At 40.6% G+C, this 18,448-nt stretch overlaps 1 protein-coding gene across 4 annotated transcripts in view; it reads right to left on the reverse strand.

Annotated features, from left to right (window-relative positions):
- The window catches only part of tbc1d7 (TBC1 domain family, member 7), a 65,163-nt gene that overhangs the window by 8,020 nt on the left and 38,695 nt on the right, over window positions 1-18,448 (reverse strand). For 3 of the 4 annotated variants that reach the window (XM_041184970.1, XM_041184971.1, XM_041184972.1), the window contains one exon: window positions 10,516-10,661. In XM_041184970.1, coding sequence (XP_041040904.1) covers window positions 10,516-10,661 — 146 coding nt within the window. Of the gene's footprint in view, window positions 1-3,085; window positions 3,165-10,515; window positions 10,662-18,448 lie in introns of all 4 variants that reach the window. The other variant, XR_005942667.1, reaches the window with a different exon arrangement.

Genomic DNA, 18,448 nt, shown 5'->3' on the forward strand with positions numbered 1-18,448 from the left:
TGGGTAATAAATGTTGGCCACACCAGCGATGCCCACATCCCATGAATAAAAAAAATTCAATGCCAAATCAGATGCAGAGAGAGAAGGAAAGATTGGATTGAGGGAGGGAAAAGAGTCAGAACATAAAATAATTTTTTATTGTAAAATTTGTTATTTTTAATATCTGCAACAACTCACTAATTGAAGAAATGAGCCTTCACACTTATTTTTTCACTCTCTGAGCGAGAGGTTGGTTAACCGTTATGAACAAACATCACATTACAAGACAAAAAATAAAAAATACCTGGAAAAACTCAGCAGGTCTGGCAGCATCAGCGGAGAAGAGTACAGTTGACGTTTCGAGTCCTCATGACCCTTCAACAGAAGGGTCTGTTCTGTTGATGGGTCATGAGGACTCGAAACGTCAACTGTACTCTTCTCCGCCGATGTTGCCAGACCTGCTGAGTTTTTCCAGGTATTTTTTATTTTTTGTTTTGGATTTCCAGCATCCACAGTTTTTTGTTTTTATCACATTACAAGAGTACTTATGCTGTTCATTAAATGCACCACAGAAAGTTAAGTAGTGTGCAAATGTAGCAACTGCATGAAAATAAAAGGGAGGTTTAAAGGGTGATGTAATTTTTACAAAGCTAACAGCAGAGTGCTGCAAATTGGCCAGCAACATGTGACAATTCACAATTCATGAGGTACCTCCGCTGCTCCAAATGTTGCTACTGATTTGCACATTAATAACAGCATGCTACATTTAAATGTTATGTGTTTAGCAAATCTGGGCAACAGCTGAAAAGCAATATTAACCTAGATTATCGATTCAAGCCATTTATGGAGCTCAAGGAGCTACACAATATCCTGGTCACTTTCTTTTTTCTTCATCATCTATGTCTCAGCTTTTGTTTTGTTGGTCCTGTATCCAAAAGTTGTGCAAGATTAAATAACTGGGCGTTTCAGATTTAGATCAATTTAGATTGACAAAAGCATCAGTTCCTATTTTGGAAGTCTATACATCTGCTTTTGAAAATAATTGTGATTTGCCATCTATCATTTCATCCCCCTGCCAGATTCTCTCAAACTACAGACGTTATTTGCTTCAAATGCATATAGACCACAAGCAACCGCTAATGTCCTGGAACTTGCTGTCTACAAGACTGGAGGATGGGGAGACCATCAATAGTTTCAAATGGAAATTGGATGGGCACTTGAGGGAAATAACCTTGCCGGGGTAGGGGGAATGGAACTGACTGATAACACTACAGAAGGGCAGCCTGGACTTGGTGGGCTGAATGACCTCCTTCTATGTCGTAACGATGACTGACAAATCCCAGGTTCAATTCTTGGGACAGGTCTAACCTGGGGAAGCAGTAGGGTTGTCAGAATTGGCCACAACTTCCCAGATCAGGGACAGGTAAGAAATCAAGTTCCCTCATCTACTTACATTCAATATCCCTTGCATGCATGTAGAGGTCAAGTGAAAACAGGATTGGTCATTGGCCATGATACCACCCCACCATGATTTAATTGACATTCAGGCAATTGAATGAGGCACAGAAGAGAGTTTGAATTATTTATTCCTGAAGGAGAAGGAGTAAAAGGCAGCAGAAAAGAAACCTCAAACAAAAATTATACAGATAAACAGGTCACCTGTCCACTCTGTTGATGAGGGGACTAATACACAATAGTCTCAGCTTCAACTAATCCATCAAAGTGGGCTAAGATCTGTTTTCCTATTTGAAGGCTAAGGCTCCAAAACATTCTGCCACCATTTCATGCTCAGCGAAGATGAAACAAAGGCAAACTTTAAAGAAAAAGCAGGAGGTTGGTTGGGAAGAAGGAGACTTGCAATCAGGAGACTTGTAATCAGGACTCAATTAAGAGACCTGCAATCAGGTTTCTTAACAGTCGAGTCAGCAAAGTTACTATCTGATGTTGCACTAAGCCATACAGGTGTCATTCTCAGTCTATGTTGTGTCAACTGATGTTGGCTGGGGCATCAAGTGGCACAAATGAGCTTGAGATTAGAAAACTATGATTTGACTAAGGTTGCATCACCCAAATTCTATCCTGTGACTTCTGCAAGCAAGTGGACTTAGACACATGTTGAACGAATACAGGATCAGGCTCAAATAAAAAAAGTGCTGGAAAAACTCAGCATCTGTGGAGAGAGAAACAGAATTAAGGTTTTGAGTCCAATATGACTCCTCTTCTTGCCACAGTATTTTGCTTTTATTACAGGATCAGGCTTGACTGAGTGGCTCCACAGTCAAATAGTCTTTTGTACACACTCTCTGGACTTGATAGTCACTTAGGGCAGACGCTAAAGGTATCTAGTGGCTACACTGTAAAGTCAGCAACTGCCATAGTAGAAGAAAGAGATGAAAAAAAATCAGAAAACTCATTCAAATCCCAACAACTAACATACTGACAAATCTGGGCTTCAGTTTGCCTGTCCTGGGTCACATCATTTCCAGGGAGGGTGTGAGAACTGGTTTAAGAGCAAGTATTTTCCAAACACATCAATGGAAGAGTAGAACTGGGAAAACGAAGTTTAAAAAAATCAACTGCATCAGGACTTAACCTTCTATGTGCTAGCATGCCTCTTGTGACAGTGAAATTAACAGACCCAAGCTGGCAATTGACAACATTCTTGATGCAATATTAACTGTGTAACAGCTGACATTCCAATCTCCTACCTACTTAGAAAAGTGCACTAAAAAAACTTCAAAAATTGGGACACCAGGGCATGAGTACTGCCATGATTTTTTTTGCTTACATATACACTTCTGGGAATAATTACGGTGATATAGGTGCTGTGATATTATCTAATGGGCACTTTGATATTATAACACCTGAATATAGAAATCTACTCTTTTTTTAAAAAAAGGGGGCTGCTTGGAATAACTTCAACATTATGGTTACTATCTAATCCTGTTAACTTGAAGGCACTTAATTACCAGAAAATTCAAATTGTGCTGTGTTATTTTAATGCAACTACTAATAATGAATTTCTGGATAATTCAAATTTGGGTGCCAAAAATTACTCTGAATTATTAGTGGGCTGTCGTTGCAAATGAGAAAAATAATCACATACCACAAGATTCTGATCCACATGAGATACTGTAAAAGCCAATCGCCAAATTTCAGTCTGGCCCCAAGAAAAACAAAATAACCTGCAAATAGGATGCAACCCAAACTTAACCAAATTTGTTGTACTAAAAATGTCATTTCATAATTAGGTAAATATCAATCTGTACCAAATTTATCCCACAAATCTCCTGTAAAGATTTATAGTAATTCTCTTTTTCATTATTCACATTCTAAGTTTTCTTTAAAATTGTGTTTCTGAAGTAGAGCTACAGTGAAACGACTACAAAGATCCACAAAACAAAGACACTTACTGACAGTCCCAAATATTTTAATAATGCATAAACCACCCTTCGAAACTGCAGACACTCAAGTTACGAACTACAGACAGCCTTCAATGCACCAAGTCCATTTATAACTTAAAACATTGGGGAAGCAGGGGTGGTAGTGTGAGAAAAAAATGTGCAATGGAAATTTCTTTACCCGGCATTCATAATCTCTATCTCTTGGACTGAATGCTTGCTCAGCTCTATTAGTGGTAGAGCAGTTTTCTGTTGCACATAGGTGTTGCGTAAAGAGATCGCCAAGACACAAAAAGTGAGGAAGTCAGGGGGCCTAAAATCCTGGAAGTGTAGTCTGAACTCATCTGAGGGAACCTGAATTTGCTGTGGGATTTTGAGGTCATCCACACACATACAGAGCAATGCACAACAATTTATGTTTGTATAACACCTTGAATGTAATAAAATGTCAAAGAAGTATCAAAGGAGCATTATAAAACAAAAATTGACACTGAACGACATAAGGAGATATTAGGTCAGATGACCAAAAGCTTGGGCAAAGATGTCGGAACAACTTAAAGGAAGAAAGCAAGATGAAGAGGTGTAAGGATGGTGAAGCAATTAAACCAGGGATGTTCAAAAGACCAGAATTAGAGGACTGTAGATAGCTCAGAGGTTTGTGGGGCTGCTAGAGATTAGAGTTAGGGAGGGACAAGGCGTGGAGAGATTTAAAAACAAGGATGAAAATTTTAAAATCAAGATGTTTGCTGACTGGGAGTCTAGGTAAGTCAGCAAGCACAGGGGTGAGAGGTAAACTGGATGATGAGAGTTAAGACACGGGCAGAAGAATTTAGGAGAATCTCAAGCTTTTTGGAGGGTAAAATGTGAGGCGCCAGCCAGGAGTACGTTAGTCAAGTCTAAAGGTAATGAAGGCCCAAGTGAGGGTTTCAGCAAAAGATGTGCTGAGAAGGGCAAAGTCAAGTGCTGTCACAAATGTGGAAATAGCAATCTTAGTGATTGCGTGAATATGAACTTGGAAGCTCATCTTGGAGTCAAATATGACACTAAGATTGTGAACAGACTGGTTTAGTCACAGACTGTTGCCAGGGCGAGGAATGGAATTAGTAAATAGGGGAGTGTTTGGATCAGGGATTGAAAACAATGGTTTGGAGGAAATTTCTACTCACCAAGCACTGAATGTTGGATACGCAATCTGATAATTTAACAACAGTGGGGGAGTCAAAAGAGGTGGAGGTGAGGTACAATGCACCAGCATACATGTGAAAACCAACACTGCTGTAGATGAGAAATAGGAGAGAGAAAAAGGACATATCCTTGGAGACACCAAAGGTAATGGTCCAGCAGTGGGAAGAGAAGCCATTACAAGTAGCACTTTGGCTACGATTAGAGAGATGAGAATGGAACCAGATGAGAACAGTACCAACCAGCTGGATGACAGTGGAGAAGCATTGGAGGGTGATGGTGTGGCCACCAGTGTCAAAGCTGCAGACAGGTTAAAAAGGTCTCGGAAAGACAGTTCATCTCTGTCACAGTCACACAGATGCCATGTGTGACTTCAATTCAGTACTGTGGTAAGAGTCAGAAGTTGGAGGAATTCAAACATGGAATTCCGGGAAAGTCGAGCATGAATTTGGGAGGCGACAACACATTCAAGGACTTTGGAGGGGAAAGGGAGGTTGGAGATGGGCTGGGCTGGTTTTTTGAGGAGAGGGAAGGTGGTGGTGGATTTAAAAGGAGAGAGGAGCAACACCTGGACAGACAGAACAATTAATAATATTGGCTAACATGGGGACCAGGAGGGGAAGTTAGGTGGTCAGCAGTTTAGTGGGAATAGGTTCTGGGAGCAGGTGGTGGGTCTTATGGGCAAGATGAGCTTGGAGAGGGCACGAGTACAATGGGTATCTCTCTCAAACCACATAAATGACATGTTTGCGAGTTCTATGCACCTGCACTTAAACAGCAGTTACATCTAATTTTAGTGGGCAAGACTTAAAGGCATCAGTCACTCCAGAAGTATAATACCATCTAGGCCAGACATTCCATTAGAATGCCAACCCATCAACTGAGCTCAATATCATCCTGTCTACCACCAATGTACAGTAACTCAACAAGCTTACTCTGACAGTACTTCCCTGCCCCTATGATCTCTGTCATCAAAAGAGTTAATCAATAAAAATGGAAAGGCCATCAACCATCAAGTCTCCCTCCAAATCACACACTATCTTGACTTAGAAATAATAATGCTACTCTTTTATTGTTCTCCGAATCAAAATTCTGGAATACCTTCCTGAAAGCACCATCAGCTCAAGGATTGTAGTGATTCAGAAGTATTCTTAGGACAACTATATAAGGACAACACATTCAGTAAAATCAGCACAGTGGTGCTTTCAGGAAGCTGTTCCACTATTTTGATTTGGAGATTGCTGAAGGAGTAGCATTGTTATTTCTAAGTCAGGGTACAGAATGACTTGGACGGAGACTTGATGGTTGATGGTTCTTTGGTCTACTGAATTTTCAGAGCCTACATGATCAGTGGTAGGTTCTGCCTGCCTGACTTTTTATTCAGCCAATCCAGCAACTTTTCACAAGACAAATAACAAGCTTCACACCACATAGTGATATCTATAAAATTAAGCAGCACGTTTAAGCAGGTTGCACACCAGAAAACATATCATCCAAACCTGACTCATGAGTTTGTGGGTTCAAGCCACACTCCATAACTCTGGCAAGTTATGGACCGTAATGGGAAAAGTGCCCAATTAATTCTAGCCCCACTTCTCCACAGGTCGTAACAATAATCAAAGTTTAATTCACCCACAGAATTGGCCAACTGTTTACCCCTGACTTTGTTATTCCCAGCATAAAAAGACTCTAACCAGGCTCTTTTCAGTAACCCCAAAAATATTGATTTATTATAAAAACCATTTAAAAACAAGTTAATAAACTGGTAACATACAAATTGTAGTTGTAACGGTTTTCCCCTTTCTTTATTTGAATCCTCATACACCTGCACACAAACATAAAACCGGACAAAACAAACAGTCCCCTGCAGAGCCTCGAGTATGGGAACATTTCTTTTAAAAGGATAAAATTCAAAGATCAGCAGCGTCAAGATCTTACAGAATTCTGGTCACATTAGTTCTGGGAGTTCTTTCAGACAGATTTGTTGGGGAAACTGTCCTTGATCACCCTTACTTATCACAACTTTGTGGTCTTTCAAAATAAACAGCTGAGTTATTCTGATGAGATGTTTCTGAGGAAGGTTTAACACAAAGATGGGGCAGAGAGGGGGAAAGAATCTTTTCTTGCAGCCTGCTTCTAAGGCTCCCACACTCACTCATAAAGACATAAAAAATAGGAATAGGAGTAGAACATTTGGCCCCTTGAGCCTGCTCTACCATTCAATAAAATCATGGCTGATGATCTTGTGTTTCGATTTCCACATTCCCATCTACTCCTGATAATTTTCGATTCCCTTGCCGAACAAGAATCTATCTACCGCTGCCTTAAGAATATTCAATGACCCCACCTCCACTGCCTTCTGAGGCAGAGTTCCAAAGTCACACAACCCTCAGAGTAACATTTTCTCTTCATCCATGTCCTAAAAGGGCGACCCCTAAATTTAAAACACTGTCCCTTAGGTCCGGGCTTACCCACAAGAAGAAACATCCTTTCAATGTCCACCTTGTCAAGGCCATTCAGGATCTTGTGTACCTCAATCAAATCACTCCTCACTCTGCTAAACTCCAGTGGAAACAAGCCCAGTCTGTCCAACCTTTCCTCATAAGACAGCCCACTCATTCCAGGTTTCAATCTAGTAAACCTTCTCTGAACTGCCTCCAATGCATTTACATCCTTCTTTAAATAAGGAGACCAAAACTGCAAACAGTATTTGAGGTGCGGTCTCACCAATGCCCTGTGTAACTGAAGCATAACATCCTTACTTTTAGAACAAAAAACAGAAAATGCTGGAAAAACTCAGCGTGTCTAACAGCACCTGTGGAGCTTAAAACAGAGTTAATGTTTCAAGTCCATAAGATTCTGTATCCTTACTTTTATGTTCAATCCCTTTTGTAATAAAGGATAACATTCCATTAGCCTTCTTAATTACTTGCTGTACCTGCATACTAACTTTTTGTGACTCATGTACTAGAACACCTAGATCCCTCTGCACTTCAGAATTATGCAGCCATTCTCCATATAAGTAATACTGTGCTTTTTTGTTCTTCCTGCCAAAGTGAACAACTTCACATTTTCCCATATTAAACTCCATTTTCCAGATCTTTGCGCAATCACTCAACCTATTTATATCCACCTGCAAACTCCTGATGTCCTCTTCACAACATACTTTCCTACCTATAACAAAAACAAAAAATGCTGGAAAAACTCAGCAGGTCTGACAGCATCTATGGAGAGAAAGACAGAGTTAACGTTTTGACTCTGTATGACTCTTCTTCAGTAATTTGGACTCAAAACGTTGACTGTCTTTTTCTCCACAGATGCTGTCAGACCTGCTGAGTTTTTCCAGCATTTTTTGTTTTTGCTTCAGATTTCAAGCATCCGCAGTATTTTGCTTTTATACTTTCCTACCTATCTTTGTGTCATCTGCAAGTTTAGCTACCATGTCTTAGCTCCCCTCATCTAAGTCATTGACACAAATCGGAAAAAGCTGGGGCCCCAGCACAGGCCCCATGTGGGACTCCACTTGTCACATCCTTCCCATCTGAAAGAGACTCACTTATGCGTACTCTCTGCTTTCTGCCAGCCAGCCAATCTTCTATCCATGCTAATATGTTACCCCCTACACCATGCGCTTTTATTTTCCATAATAACCTTTGATGTGGCACCTTATCAAATGCCTTCTGGAAATTCAAGTACAGTATGTCTACAGGCCCCTCTTTACCCACTGCACATGCTACTCCTTCAAAAAACTCCAATAAGTTGGTTAAACATGATTTGCCTTTCACAAAACCATGCTGACTCTTCCTGAACTCTATTGCCCAACTGTAACGTCCTTAATGATCGATTCTAACAACTTTCCCATGACAGATGTCAAGCCAACTGGCCTATAATTTCCTGTTTTATGCCTCCCTCTCTTCTTGAATAGAGGGGTTATATTTGCAGTCTTTCCAGTCCGATGGAACCTTTCCAGAAGCTGACAAATTTTGGAAATTATCAGCACATCAGATACTTCATTAATCACCTCTTTGAGACCCGAGGATGTAATCCATCAGGACCCAGAGACTTGTCAGCCTGCAGCTCCATCAATTTACTCAGTACTGTTTTCCTAGTGATTTCAATTTCACCAAGTTTCTCCCTCCCTTTTACCTCCTGATTTGCAGCTATTATTGCACTGTTTGTTGTATCCTCTATAGTGAACACTGAAGCAAAATATTTATTCGTTTCTTCCACAATTTCCTTATCTGCTATTAATTCCTCACTGCTTACGCTTTTCCTTTTTAAATGCCTGTAGAAACTCTTGCTATCCGTTTTTACATTCCTAGCTAGCTTCCTCTCATACTCTAATTTCTTTTTCCTGCTTAACCTTTTAGTCATTCACTGCCATTCTTTATATTCTGACCAATCACCTATCCTGCCACTCATCTTTGCAGTTGTATGCTTTTTCCTTAAGTTTGATGCTTTCCTTAACTTCTTTAGTTAGCCACGGATGTTGGGTCCTCCCCTTTGAATATTTCTTTATAATAGGAATGTACCTATTCTGAATACTCTGAAATATCCCCTTAAATGTCTGCCACTGCTTCTGTTAATTTATCCTCTAGTCTAGTTTCCCAGTTCACTTCAGCTAGTTCAACTTTCATTCTCACATAGCTGCCCTTACTTAAGTTTAAGATACTAGTCCCTTTCAAACTGGATGTAAAATTCAATCATATCGTGGTCACTGCTACCTAGGGGTGCCTTTACTCTGAGGTCATTAATTATACCTGCCACATTACACAATACCAAGTCTAACATAACCTGCTCTCTGGTTGGTTCCAGAGCATGCTGCTCTAAGAAACTATCTTGAAAGCGTTCTAAGAACTCCTCATCTTGGCTACTACTGCCAACCTGATTTTTCCAGTTTATCACAAGCACCCAATATTTTCCCTTGAATACTTTGTCCTACACTGTGGCTGTTAAGGGGCCTGTAGACTACTCCCACTAATGACTTTTTTCACCCTACTACTCCTCATCCTCATCCAAACCGATTCTACATCCTGATCTCCTGAACCAAGGTCATCTCTAACTATTGCACCAATGCAGTCTTTGATGAACAGTGCTACCCCTCCACTTTTATCGAGCTTCTTATTCTTCTTGAATGTCATGTATCCCTCAATATTAAGGGCCCAGGCAGTCACTCTTAAAAGTTTAAGATGTTCCAAGAGTACTTCTCTTAAGTCAGGTGTTTTTAAACAATCAGCCTGGCAACAGCAGTTCTTTGTTAACTTAGATATACAAAGTATCTTTTCTCTCGCCAGGTGTTCCTCACTGGACATCCATCTTGACCCATGGTTTCTTGAAGAATGGCATATCCCCAGCCCAAATTAAAATGGCAAATTTATTAAAAATACTCAGGAGGAAGAATGTCCAAGATTCGAAATCCTTCAAATTTGCCAAAAAACGGGCTCCTTACAGACACCTAATCTAAACTAACACTTCAGTGTAGTATTTAGGGACTGCTGGATTATCAGAGATGCCTTCTTTCAAGTAAGGCATTAAATGGATCCTACTTTCTGTTCAGGTGGACATTAAAAGATTGTATGACACTTTTTCAAAAAAAAACCACGACCCTGGTCAATAATATTCCCTTAAAGGTCACCGCCAAGAACTAACTGGTCATTCATCTCATGACTATTTGTAGGATCTTACTATGTGAAAACTGGCTACCACACAGCAGTGACTGCACTTCAAAAAGTAATTTCTATGTTTATGAATGCAACTTCATGAACAGGATGATAAAGGGCAGTACACGGTATTTCTCATGCACTAGGAGACAACCAACATACAAAATGATCGCAATGTCATTGGCATACATCATCACTCCACCCAGAAAATCACTTATCTATTGCAGTGTATATATTCATTTTTACTATACATTATGATACTTATACTAATACTTGATACTAATGCAACCTACCTTTGAAGGCTAGATTCAGGTAAACAGCCTGCAAAACAATGCATGAACCACAAGTCATAGGGGAGCTTATTCATAGCCAAGCATGTCTTGAGGTGAGTGAGGAGTTTGCTGTCTTCCAGATTCAGGTAATGTTCAAGGCTCTTTGGCTGCTCCGTTAATTAACGGCAAATACAAATTCTCAATCATTAATCATTTCGTGGCATGGTTAAAGGAGAAAACACGAAGAATATCGTTTAGTTTACTATTTCTCTTCAAAACACTATTTAAAATAAGAACTAAGTTTCCCCTTGTATTGTAAACCATTTCCTATATGAAACAGTAAAGTCAGCAAACTACACTTCATCAATCAACTGAAACCCAAAAGAGCCATTACTCAATATAGTTATATTAGAAATATTACTTTCATAAAGCAGCATTTAATAAATTCAGCTCATTCTAATATGTAATGGAAGTTGGTAGCAAAGAGGGTGTTTAAGTCAGAAACTCGGCACAAGTTGGAGTATTCCTCAAGCTGAAATTTAGTTTAATATTTAGAATTTGCTTACAGCTTTAAAAACTGTAAACTGCAAGCTAGTTAAGTTATTAATTAACAGAAACTCCCTGTTAGCAGCAGAAAGTGTCTGACTGAATAGGTGTTAATTACGGAGAGCAAGGTTGGGTGCGAATTATAAATAAACAGTATTTGCTACTGCACAGAGTGATCACGAAATTGAGTGCATTGTCAACAGAGTGCAAAGATTGGGAGTTTGCAAGTGAGAGTTCAGTGCAAAGGAGGAAGGAATTGCTTATTTTAAGCTCGAATAACTTGTAGTGGAAGCAGAAGCAGTAATTATTTAGCAGCAGAGTGCAAGCTTTTGTGTGGAAAGAGAGAAAAAACTTAAAAACTGAAAACTAAATATAAATAATTTAGATTAAGATATGGCAGAACAGGTTGTGTATATGGATAGCTAGACTATCCTGAGCAAACACATCTGCAGTACACATCTCCGTCTTGAATCTCTCCAGCTCAGAATCATTGAGTTGAGTCATTGAGCTGAACTGCAAATTGGAGACACTCTGACACACATAGGAAGGAGTGTCTGGACAGTTTGCTTCAGACTTGGCTCACACCTCAGAGGGGTGCGGATCCAGAAAGGGGTTGATGTGGCCTATAGTGTACAGCATAAGGGAAATCAAGATGAGATAGAGAATGAGGAACCAAAGGAACTGACCCCATTCAAAAGGTAGTGAAGTTAAGGATAAAGATTATTGGAAGGACAGCCAGAATGCAGACCATGGCACCTTGAAGCAGAGGCTGTCCAAAGAGGTGGGGAAGGGGGGAGGTGGGGGTGGTTGACAGTAGTGGTGGGCAGGGACTGAACATGGTATGTGTAGTGGATCCATAGTTAAGGGAACAGATGGCACAAGCAGAATCTGGGTTCCCACACAAATTGTTGCCTACCCGGTGCCAGGGTGAGACACATCACAAACTAGCTTAAATGAATTTTGGAGGGGGGAGGATTCAGTCACTATAATCCATGTTCGGAGCAACGACACAGGAATGGGTAGGCAAAAGGTCTTGTTTGGAATGTGCCCAGAACCAGGAGCTAAATAAAAGAACAGGAGTTCAAAAGGTTATAATCTCTGGATTATTACCTGAGCCACATGCAAACTGGAAGAGGGATAAACAGATTAGGGAGCTGAACAAGTGAGAGTTGCATGGGGAAGAAGGGTTCTGTTTCATGAGTCACTGGTGCCTGCACTGAGGCAGAAAGGAACTTTAATGAACAGGGCAGGCTCCACCTGAACTGGGCTTGCACCAGGCTCCTAGATGGATAAAAGGGTGGTCATAAGTGCTTTAAACAAGTAAATGGGGTGAAAGCTTAGCTGGAAAATGGTAGTATAGATATTAAAACAAAAACAAACAAAAAGGAAGAGAATAGCGTAACAGCCTTTAAGGACAGGCTGTATGTAGCCCAAACAAGTGTTCCTTATACAAATGCAGAGAAGATGGAACAAATTGAATGAGTTGCAAATGCAAATGAAACTTGAAGGGTACAACATTATGAAAACATGGCTGCAAGATGGTCAGGACTGGGAACTAAATATATCAGTTTATAAGATCTATGGGAAAGATGGGGAAAATGCTAGAGGAGGAACAGCCCAAACGATTAAGGATGAAATCACTTCAATGATAAGAGAGAATGAGAGGTAAGCAGCAGTGGAGACTTAGTGCTTAGAAAGAACTTAAGATTGTAGTAAGAGATATCTATAAGTCCCCTGGTAGTAGCTACATAGCTGAGATTAGACAAGCATGTAGCAAAGGCACAGTGATTTTAATGAGGAATTTTAACTTCTACATAGACTGGGATAAACAGGCTAGCACATATTGGAAAGTTAACGAATTTCTTCAGTGTGAGGGATAGCTTTCTGTAGTGGCATATCCTAGAATCAACAAAGAGGAAGGCCATATTAAATTCAGTAACGAGCCAGATTTAGTGAACAGCCTAATGGTTCGTGAACATTTATCTAGTAGTGATCAAAATATGGCTGAGTTCAATGTAGTGTTGTGTTTAAAAGAGTGAAAGGTGAAACACTTCATAAAATTTGAGAATTAGGTAAGGGTGCCTTGGATAGGATGAAATAGACATTGCCCATTGTAAACTGAAAAATCTGTGAATTGATAAAGCAACAGAAGATCAGTGGGAGGTGTTCAATGTGATACTGAACCAATTTGTACACCCGAAGGGCAAGAGATCTATTTGTCAAAAAGACAACTGTGGACAACTAAATAGATAAGAGACCACACAAAACAAAGACAAGGCATAAGAATGCAAATAATAGCACAGATTTGGGCAAATGGGAAAGATACAAAGAAGCAAAGGACGACAAAGCAGATAGGACTATCTATAAAAAGGGAGGGCAAAATGAATCTTGAAGGATATCAAAATCAACACAAAACTCTGTTACACTTACATTAGGAAACAGGATTGTCAGAAGCAATGTGGGCCTCTTGAAATCTAATTAATGGTGATGTCAACTTATATTTATATAGCAACTTTAACGCAATAAAACATCTCAAGATGCTTCACAGGAGCATTATAAAGTAAAATATAACATTGAATCATGTAAGGAGACATTATGTCAAACCAAATGCTTGGTCAATGAGATAGGTTTATAAGCAGTGCCTTAAAGGAATTAGATGAGCACAGATATCTCAGAGGATTTTGGGCTGGAGGACGTTACAGATATAGGAAGGGGCAAGGCCATGGAGAGATCTGAGAACGAGGATGGAAATTTTAAAATCAAGATGTTAGTTGACTGGGAGCCAAAGTAATTCAGCAAGCATAGGAATGATAGGTGAACAGGATTTGGCGCAAGTTAATACACAGGCAGAAAGGTTTTGGAGGTCTTCAAGTTTAGAGAGGGCAGAGTGTGGGAGATCAGCCACGAGTGCATTGGAACAGTCAAACCTAGAGGTTACAAAGGTATGAATGATGGGTTCAGCAGATGAGCTGAGGCGAGTGAAGTTGGGCAATGTTATGGAGGTGGAAATAGGCAGTCTGAGTAATAGTGTGCATGCGTGCTCAGAAGCTCATTGAGGTTAAACATGACACAGAGGTCGTGAACAGACTGGTTTAGTTTATTGCCAGGAATAGGGATGGATTTGATAGCCAGGGGACAGAGTATGGAACTAACCTAAAGCAATAGCTTCAGTTATCCAAATATTTAATTGAAGGAAATTTTTGCTCATCCAGTACTGGATACTGGATAAGTAGTAATCTTGTGAGATGGTGGTGAAGTACAGTTTGGTGCCGCCGGCATACATGTGAAAACTTTGGATGATGTCACCAAAGACATGATGAGAAACAGGAGGTCTTTTGGGAACATTAGAAATTATGGTATGGGGGCAGCAAGATAAGCCATTGCCAGTGATATTCTGGCCATAATTAGACAGATAAGAATGGGACCAGATGATAGCAGACCCACCCAGATGGATGACAGTGGGAAGGCCCTGGAGGAGGATGGTGTGGTCAACTGTGTTCAAAGACTGCAGACAGGTCGAAAAGGACAAGGAGTGATAGTTTATTTTTGTCAGTCACACTGAATGTCACTTGTGACTGAATCATTGGCAGAAACCCTGATTGCAGTGATTCGAACACTGAGTTCTAGGAAAGATGGGCATGGATTTGGGAGGTGACAACACATTCAAGGGCATTGGAGAGGAAAGGAAGGTTGAAGACAAGTGTGGTACTTTGAAAGGATGGTGGTATCAAGGGTTAGTTCTTTGAGCAGGAGTGATAAAGGCAGATTTGAAGGAGAGGGGGACAATACCTGGAGCGAGAGAGAGAAAAGTCGATAATATCGGCTAATGTGGGGCCACGAAGCAAAGTTGGGTGGTCAGCTGTTTAGTGGGAATTAGGTCGAGGAAGCAGGAGGTGGTTTCATGGGCAAGATGAGCTTGGAGAAAACATGAGTGGAAATGGGAGCGAAATTAGAAAAAGATGTGAGTTCAGGGCTAGGGCAGGGGGGAACATTAGAGGAATTTTGGACTGGTGGGCTAGTGGAAGGGGGGCATGCAGCAGAGATAAGTGATCGAATGGTCTCGATCTCCTCATACTCATTGTTGAGGGTGAGGGTGGAGGGGACAGACGTGTGGTATAAGATAATGGTTTAAAGTAAAGTAGCTGGGGATTATTTATATATTCTGGAACGATCCTGGAACAGTGAGCAGTTTTAGCAGACAAGCGCAATATTCAGGAGTGCTTTTATGTGAGCCAGCCAAGTCTGGTGGTAAATGGTTAAACCAGTTGTTTGCCATATCCTTTCAAGCCTGTGTCCCTTAGGCATAAGGGAATAGAGATAAGTCTGTAGCAGGGGAACAGCCAATATGAGAAAGAGTAATAGTTTTATTAGGACTAGGGCAACAATGGTGGCAGTGCAGGTGCAGTTGAATTGTAGCAATAGAACTGAAGAAATGGCCGACATGCTGAATAATTACTTTGCTTCTCTATTTATATTAGAGGAGAACGTCAACATGTGATGCATTCCAAAGAAATTGTTACAGAATCAGGGACAGGGACTCAACAAAATTAACATAAGAAAGATAACAGCAATGGAAAAAATAATGGCACTAAAGAACAAATCCCCTTGAAAAGTAGTAGGTGGTAACATCGCAGATGTAGGGCAGCAAACAGTGGAAGAGAGGAGCAGCGGTGAGAGGTAGAGACATATTGCAAAGTGACTTCATGTGGGCAAGTACACTGGTAAGCTGGGAATTCTTATTTTAATATAATTTATTTGTAATTAATCAACTTATGGGATAACATATTAGCATAGATACAGGACTGGTTAGCTAACAGGAAACAGTAGGCATAAATGGATCATTTTTGGCTTGCCAAGATGTAACAGGGATCAGTGCTGGGGCCTCAACTATTTACAATCTACATTAATAATAACTTGGATGAAGGGACCCAATGTATGGTTGCTAAATTTGATGATGACACAAAGGTAGGTAGGAAAGTAAGTTGTCGAATGGGCATAAGGAGTCTGCAAAGGGATATAGATAGGTTAAGTGCATGGGCAAAAATCTGGCAGATGGAGTATATTGAGAAAATGTGAACTTGTCTATTTTGGCAGGAAGAATAAAAAGCAGCATATTAATTAAATGGAAGTGACTGCAGAACTCTGAGGTACAGGAGGACCTAAGTGTCCTGGTACATGAATCACAGAAAGTTAGTATGCAGGTATAGCAAGTGATTAGGAAGATAAATGGAATGTTGTGTTTATTGCAAGGGGAATGGAATATAAAAAGCAGGGAAGTTTTGCTACAGTTGTACAGGGCATTAGTGGGACCACATCTGGAGTTCTGTGTACAATTTTAGTCTCCTTATTTTAAAAAGGATATAATTGCATTAGAAGCAGTTCAGAGGTTTACTCAACTGATTCCTAGGATGAGAGGTTATACTATGAGAAAAAGTCAGATGGGTAGGGCCTGTATCCATTGCAGTTTAGAAGAATGAGAAGAGATCTTATTGAAACATTTAAAATCCCGAGGGGACTTGATATGGTGGATGCTGAGAGGATGTTTTCCCTTGTGGGAGAGACTAGAACTAGGGGGCACAGTCTAAAAATAAGGGGTCTCCCATTTAAGACAGAGATGAGCAGAAATTCTCTCAGAAGATCATGAATTTGTTGAACTCTGCTTCCCAGAGAGTGGTGGAGGCAGGGTCACTGAATGTTCTTAAGGCTGAGTTAGATTCTTGATTGACGAGGGAGTCAAAGGGTATAGGGGTAGGAAGGAAAGTGGAGTTGAGGCCACACTCAGATCATCCATGATCTTATTGAATGGTGGAGCAGACTCAAGGGAAAAATGACTTACTCTTGCTCCTAATTCATATGTTTGTGTAACTTTAAAGCAAGAATGGATCGATTAAGTGGAATACAACTAAGGTCAATTTGATAATCTAGTCATTTCTTCAATTATCAAACCTACGGGATAAGTTAAAATGAAATAGAAGGGCTGTAACACTAGACGGTTCCAAATTATTAGTACTCTAGTTAAGTAAAAACATTTCAGTTAATCGCCCTATAAAATGACCTTGACGCAATAGAAACAGCTAGTGAGTCTTTAGTTATTGTTATTGTTTAGTTTTATATTTTATTATGGAGGCATAGCTCTGATCCATGGAGTATGTAGCTTGTTACATGTAGATACTCCAGAACACTTCCCTGGATAACCACATATGTAGGAAGTCTTGTCAGCTACAGCAGCTTGAGCTCCGGGTTTCGGGGCTGGAATGGCAGCTGGAGTCACCTTGGTACATCTGCAAAGCCGAAAATTTTGTGGACAGCCTGTTTATAAATGTGGTCATCCTTCAGCTTAAGGGTGTGCAGGGAGAAAGGGAATGGTTGATCACCAGGCAGAAAACCAGACGCGTAGTGCAGGAAGTCCTCAAAAAGTGCACTTCACTCTCCAACCAGCATTTTGTTCTGAATATCGATGAAAGTGATGGTTCCTCTGGGGTGAGCAGCCAGAGCAAAGTCCTTAGCTAGCTCAGTTGTACAGGAAAGCAAGAGGAATACTGGAAAACCATTAGTGATAAGGGATTTGATGGCTAGGGGGACAGACAGGTATTTCTGTGGCCGCAGACATGAATCCAGGACAGTATGTTGCCTCCCTAGTGCTAAAATCATGGATACCATTGCGTGGCTGCAGATAACAGGATGAGGAAAGAAAGGAGGGATGCATCTCAAGGAGGTATGGATGGCAGAATGAACAGTTGCCATTTGAAAACAAAAGGAAGGAAGAGAAAAAAGACAGGAAGTGAAATAGTAAAAAAGGGAACAAAAATAGGGCAGAGGTTACAATCTAAAATTGTGAACTCAACGTTGTGTCTGTAAGGCTGTAAAATATACCCAGTCGAAAGATGATGTGCTGTACTTTGAGCTTCTGTTGAGCTCTACTGGAAAGCTGCAGCATCTGAGGACAGAAAGGCAGCACGGTAGAGAATTAAAATGACAGGTGAATGGAAGCTTGGAATCAGACTTGCAGGCTGAACAGGGGTGTCCTGCAAAGCGGTCACCTAATCAATGTTTGGTTCACCCAATTTAGAGGCGACCGCATCTTGAGCAGTGGATAGTCTTCACAACTGAACAAAGCAAATTGCTGTTTCATCCAGAAGCAGTGTTTGAAGCCTTGGACAGTGAAAAGGGAGGCAGTAAAACAGTAGGTGTTGCATCTTCGTGTTTGCATGGAGAGGTGCTCTGGAAAGGGGAAGGGGGGGTTGGGTGCGACCAAGGAGTGGACCAGGGTATTGCGGAGGGAATCTATCTCTTCAGAATGAAGGGGTGGTGGGGGGATGTGTTCAGTGATGGCACTAGACTGGGTGTAGCAAAAATAATGGAAGATAAGCTGTTGAGTTTGGAGGCTGGTGGGATGGAACGTGAGGAC

This window comes from Carcharodon carcharias, chromosome 3 (genome assembly GCF_017639515.1).
Source record: "Carcharodon carcharias isolate sCarCar2 chromosome 3, sCarCar2.pri, whole genome shotgun sequence".
Classification (NCBI taxonomy): domain Eukaryota; kingdom Metazoa; phylum Chordata; class Chondrichthyes; order Lamniformes; family Lamnidae; genus Carcharodon; species Carcharodon carcharias.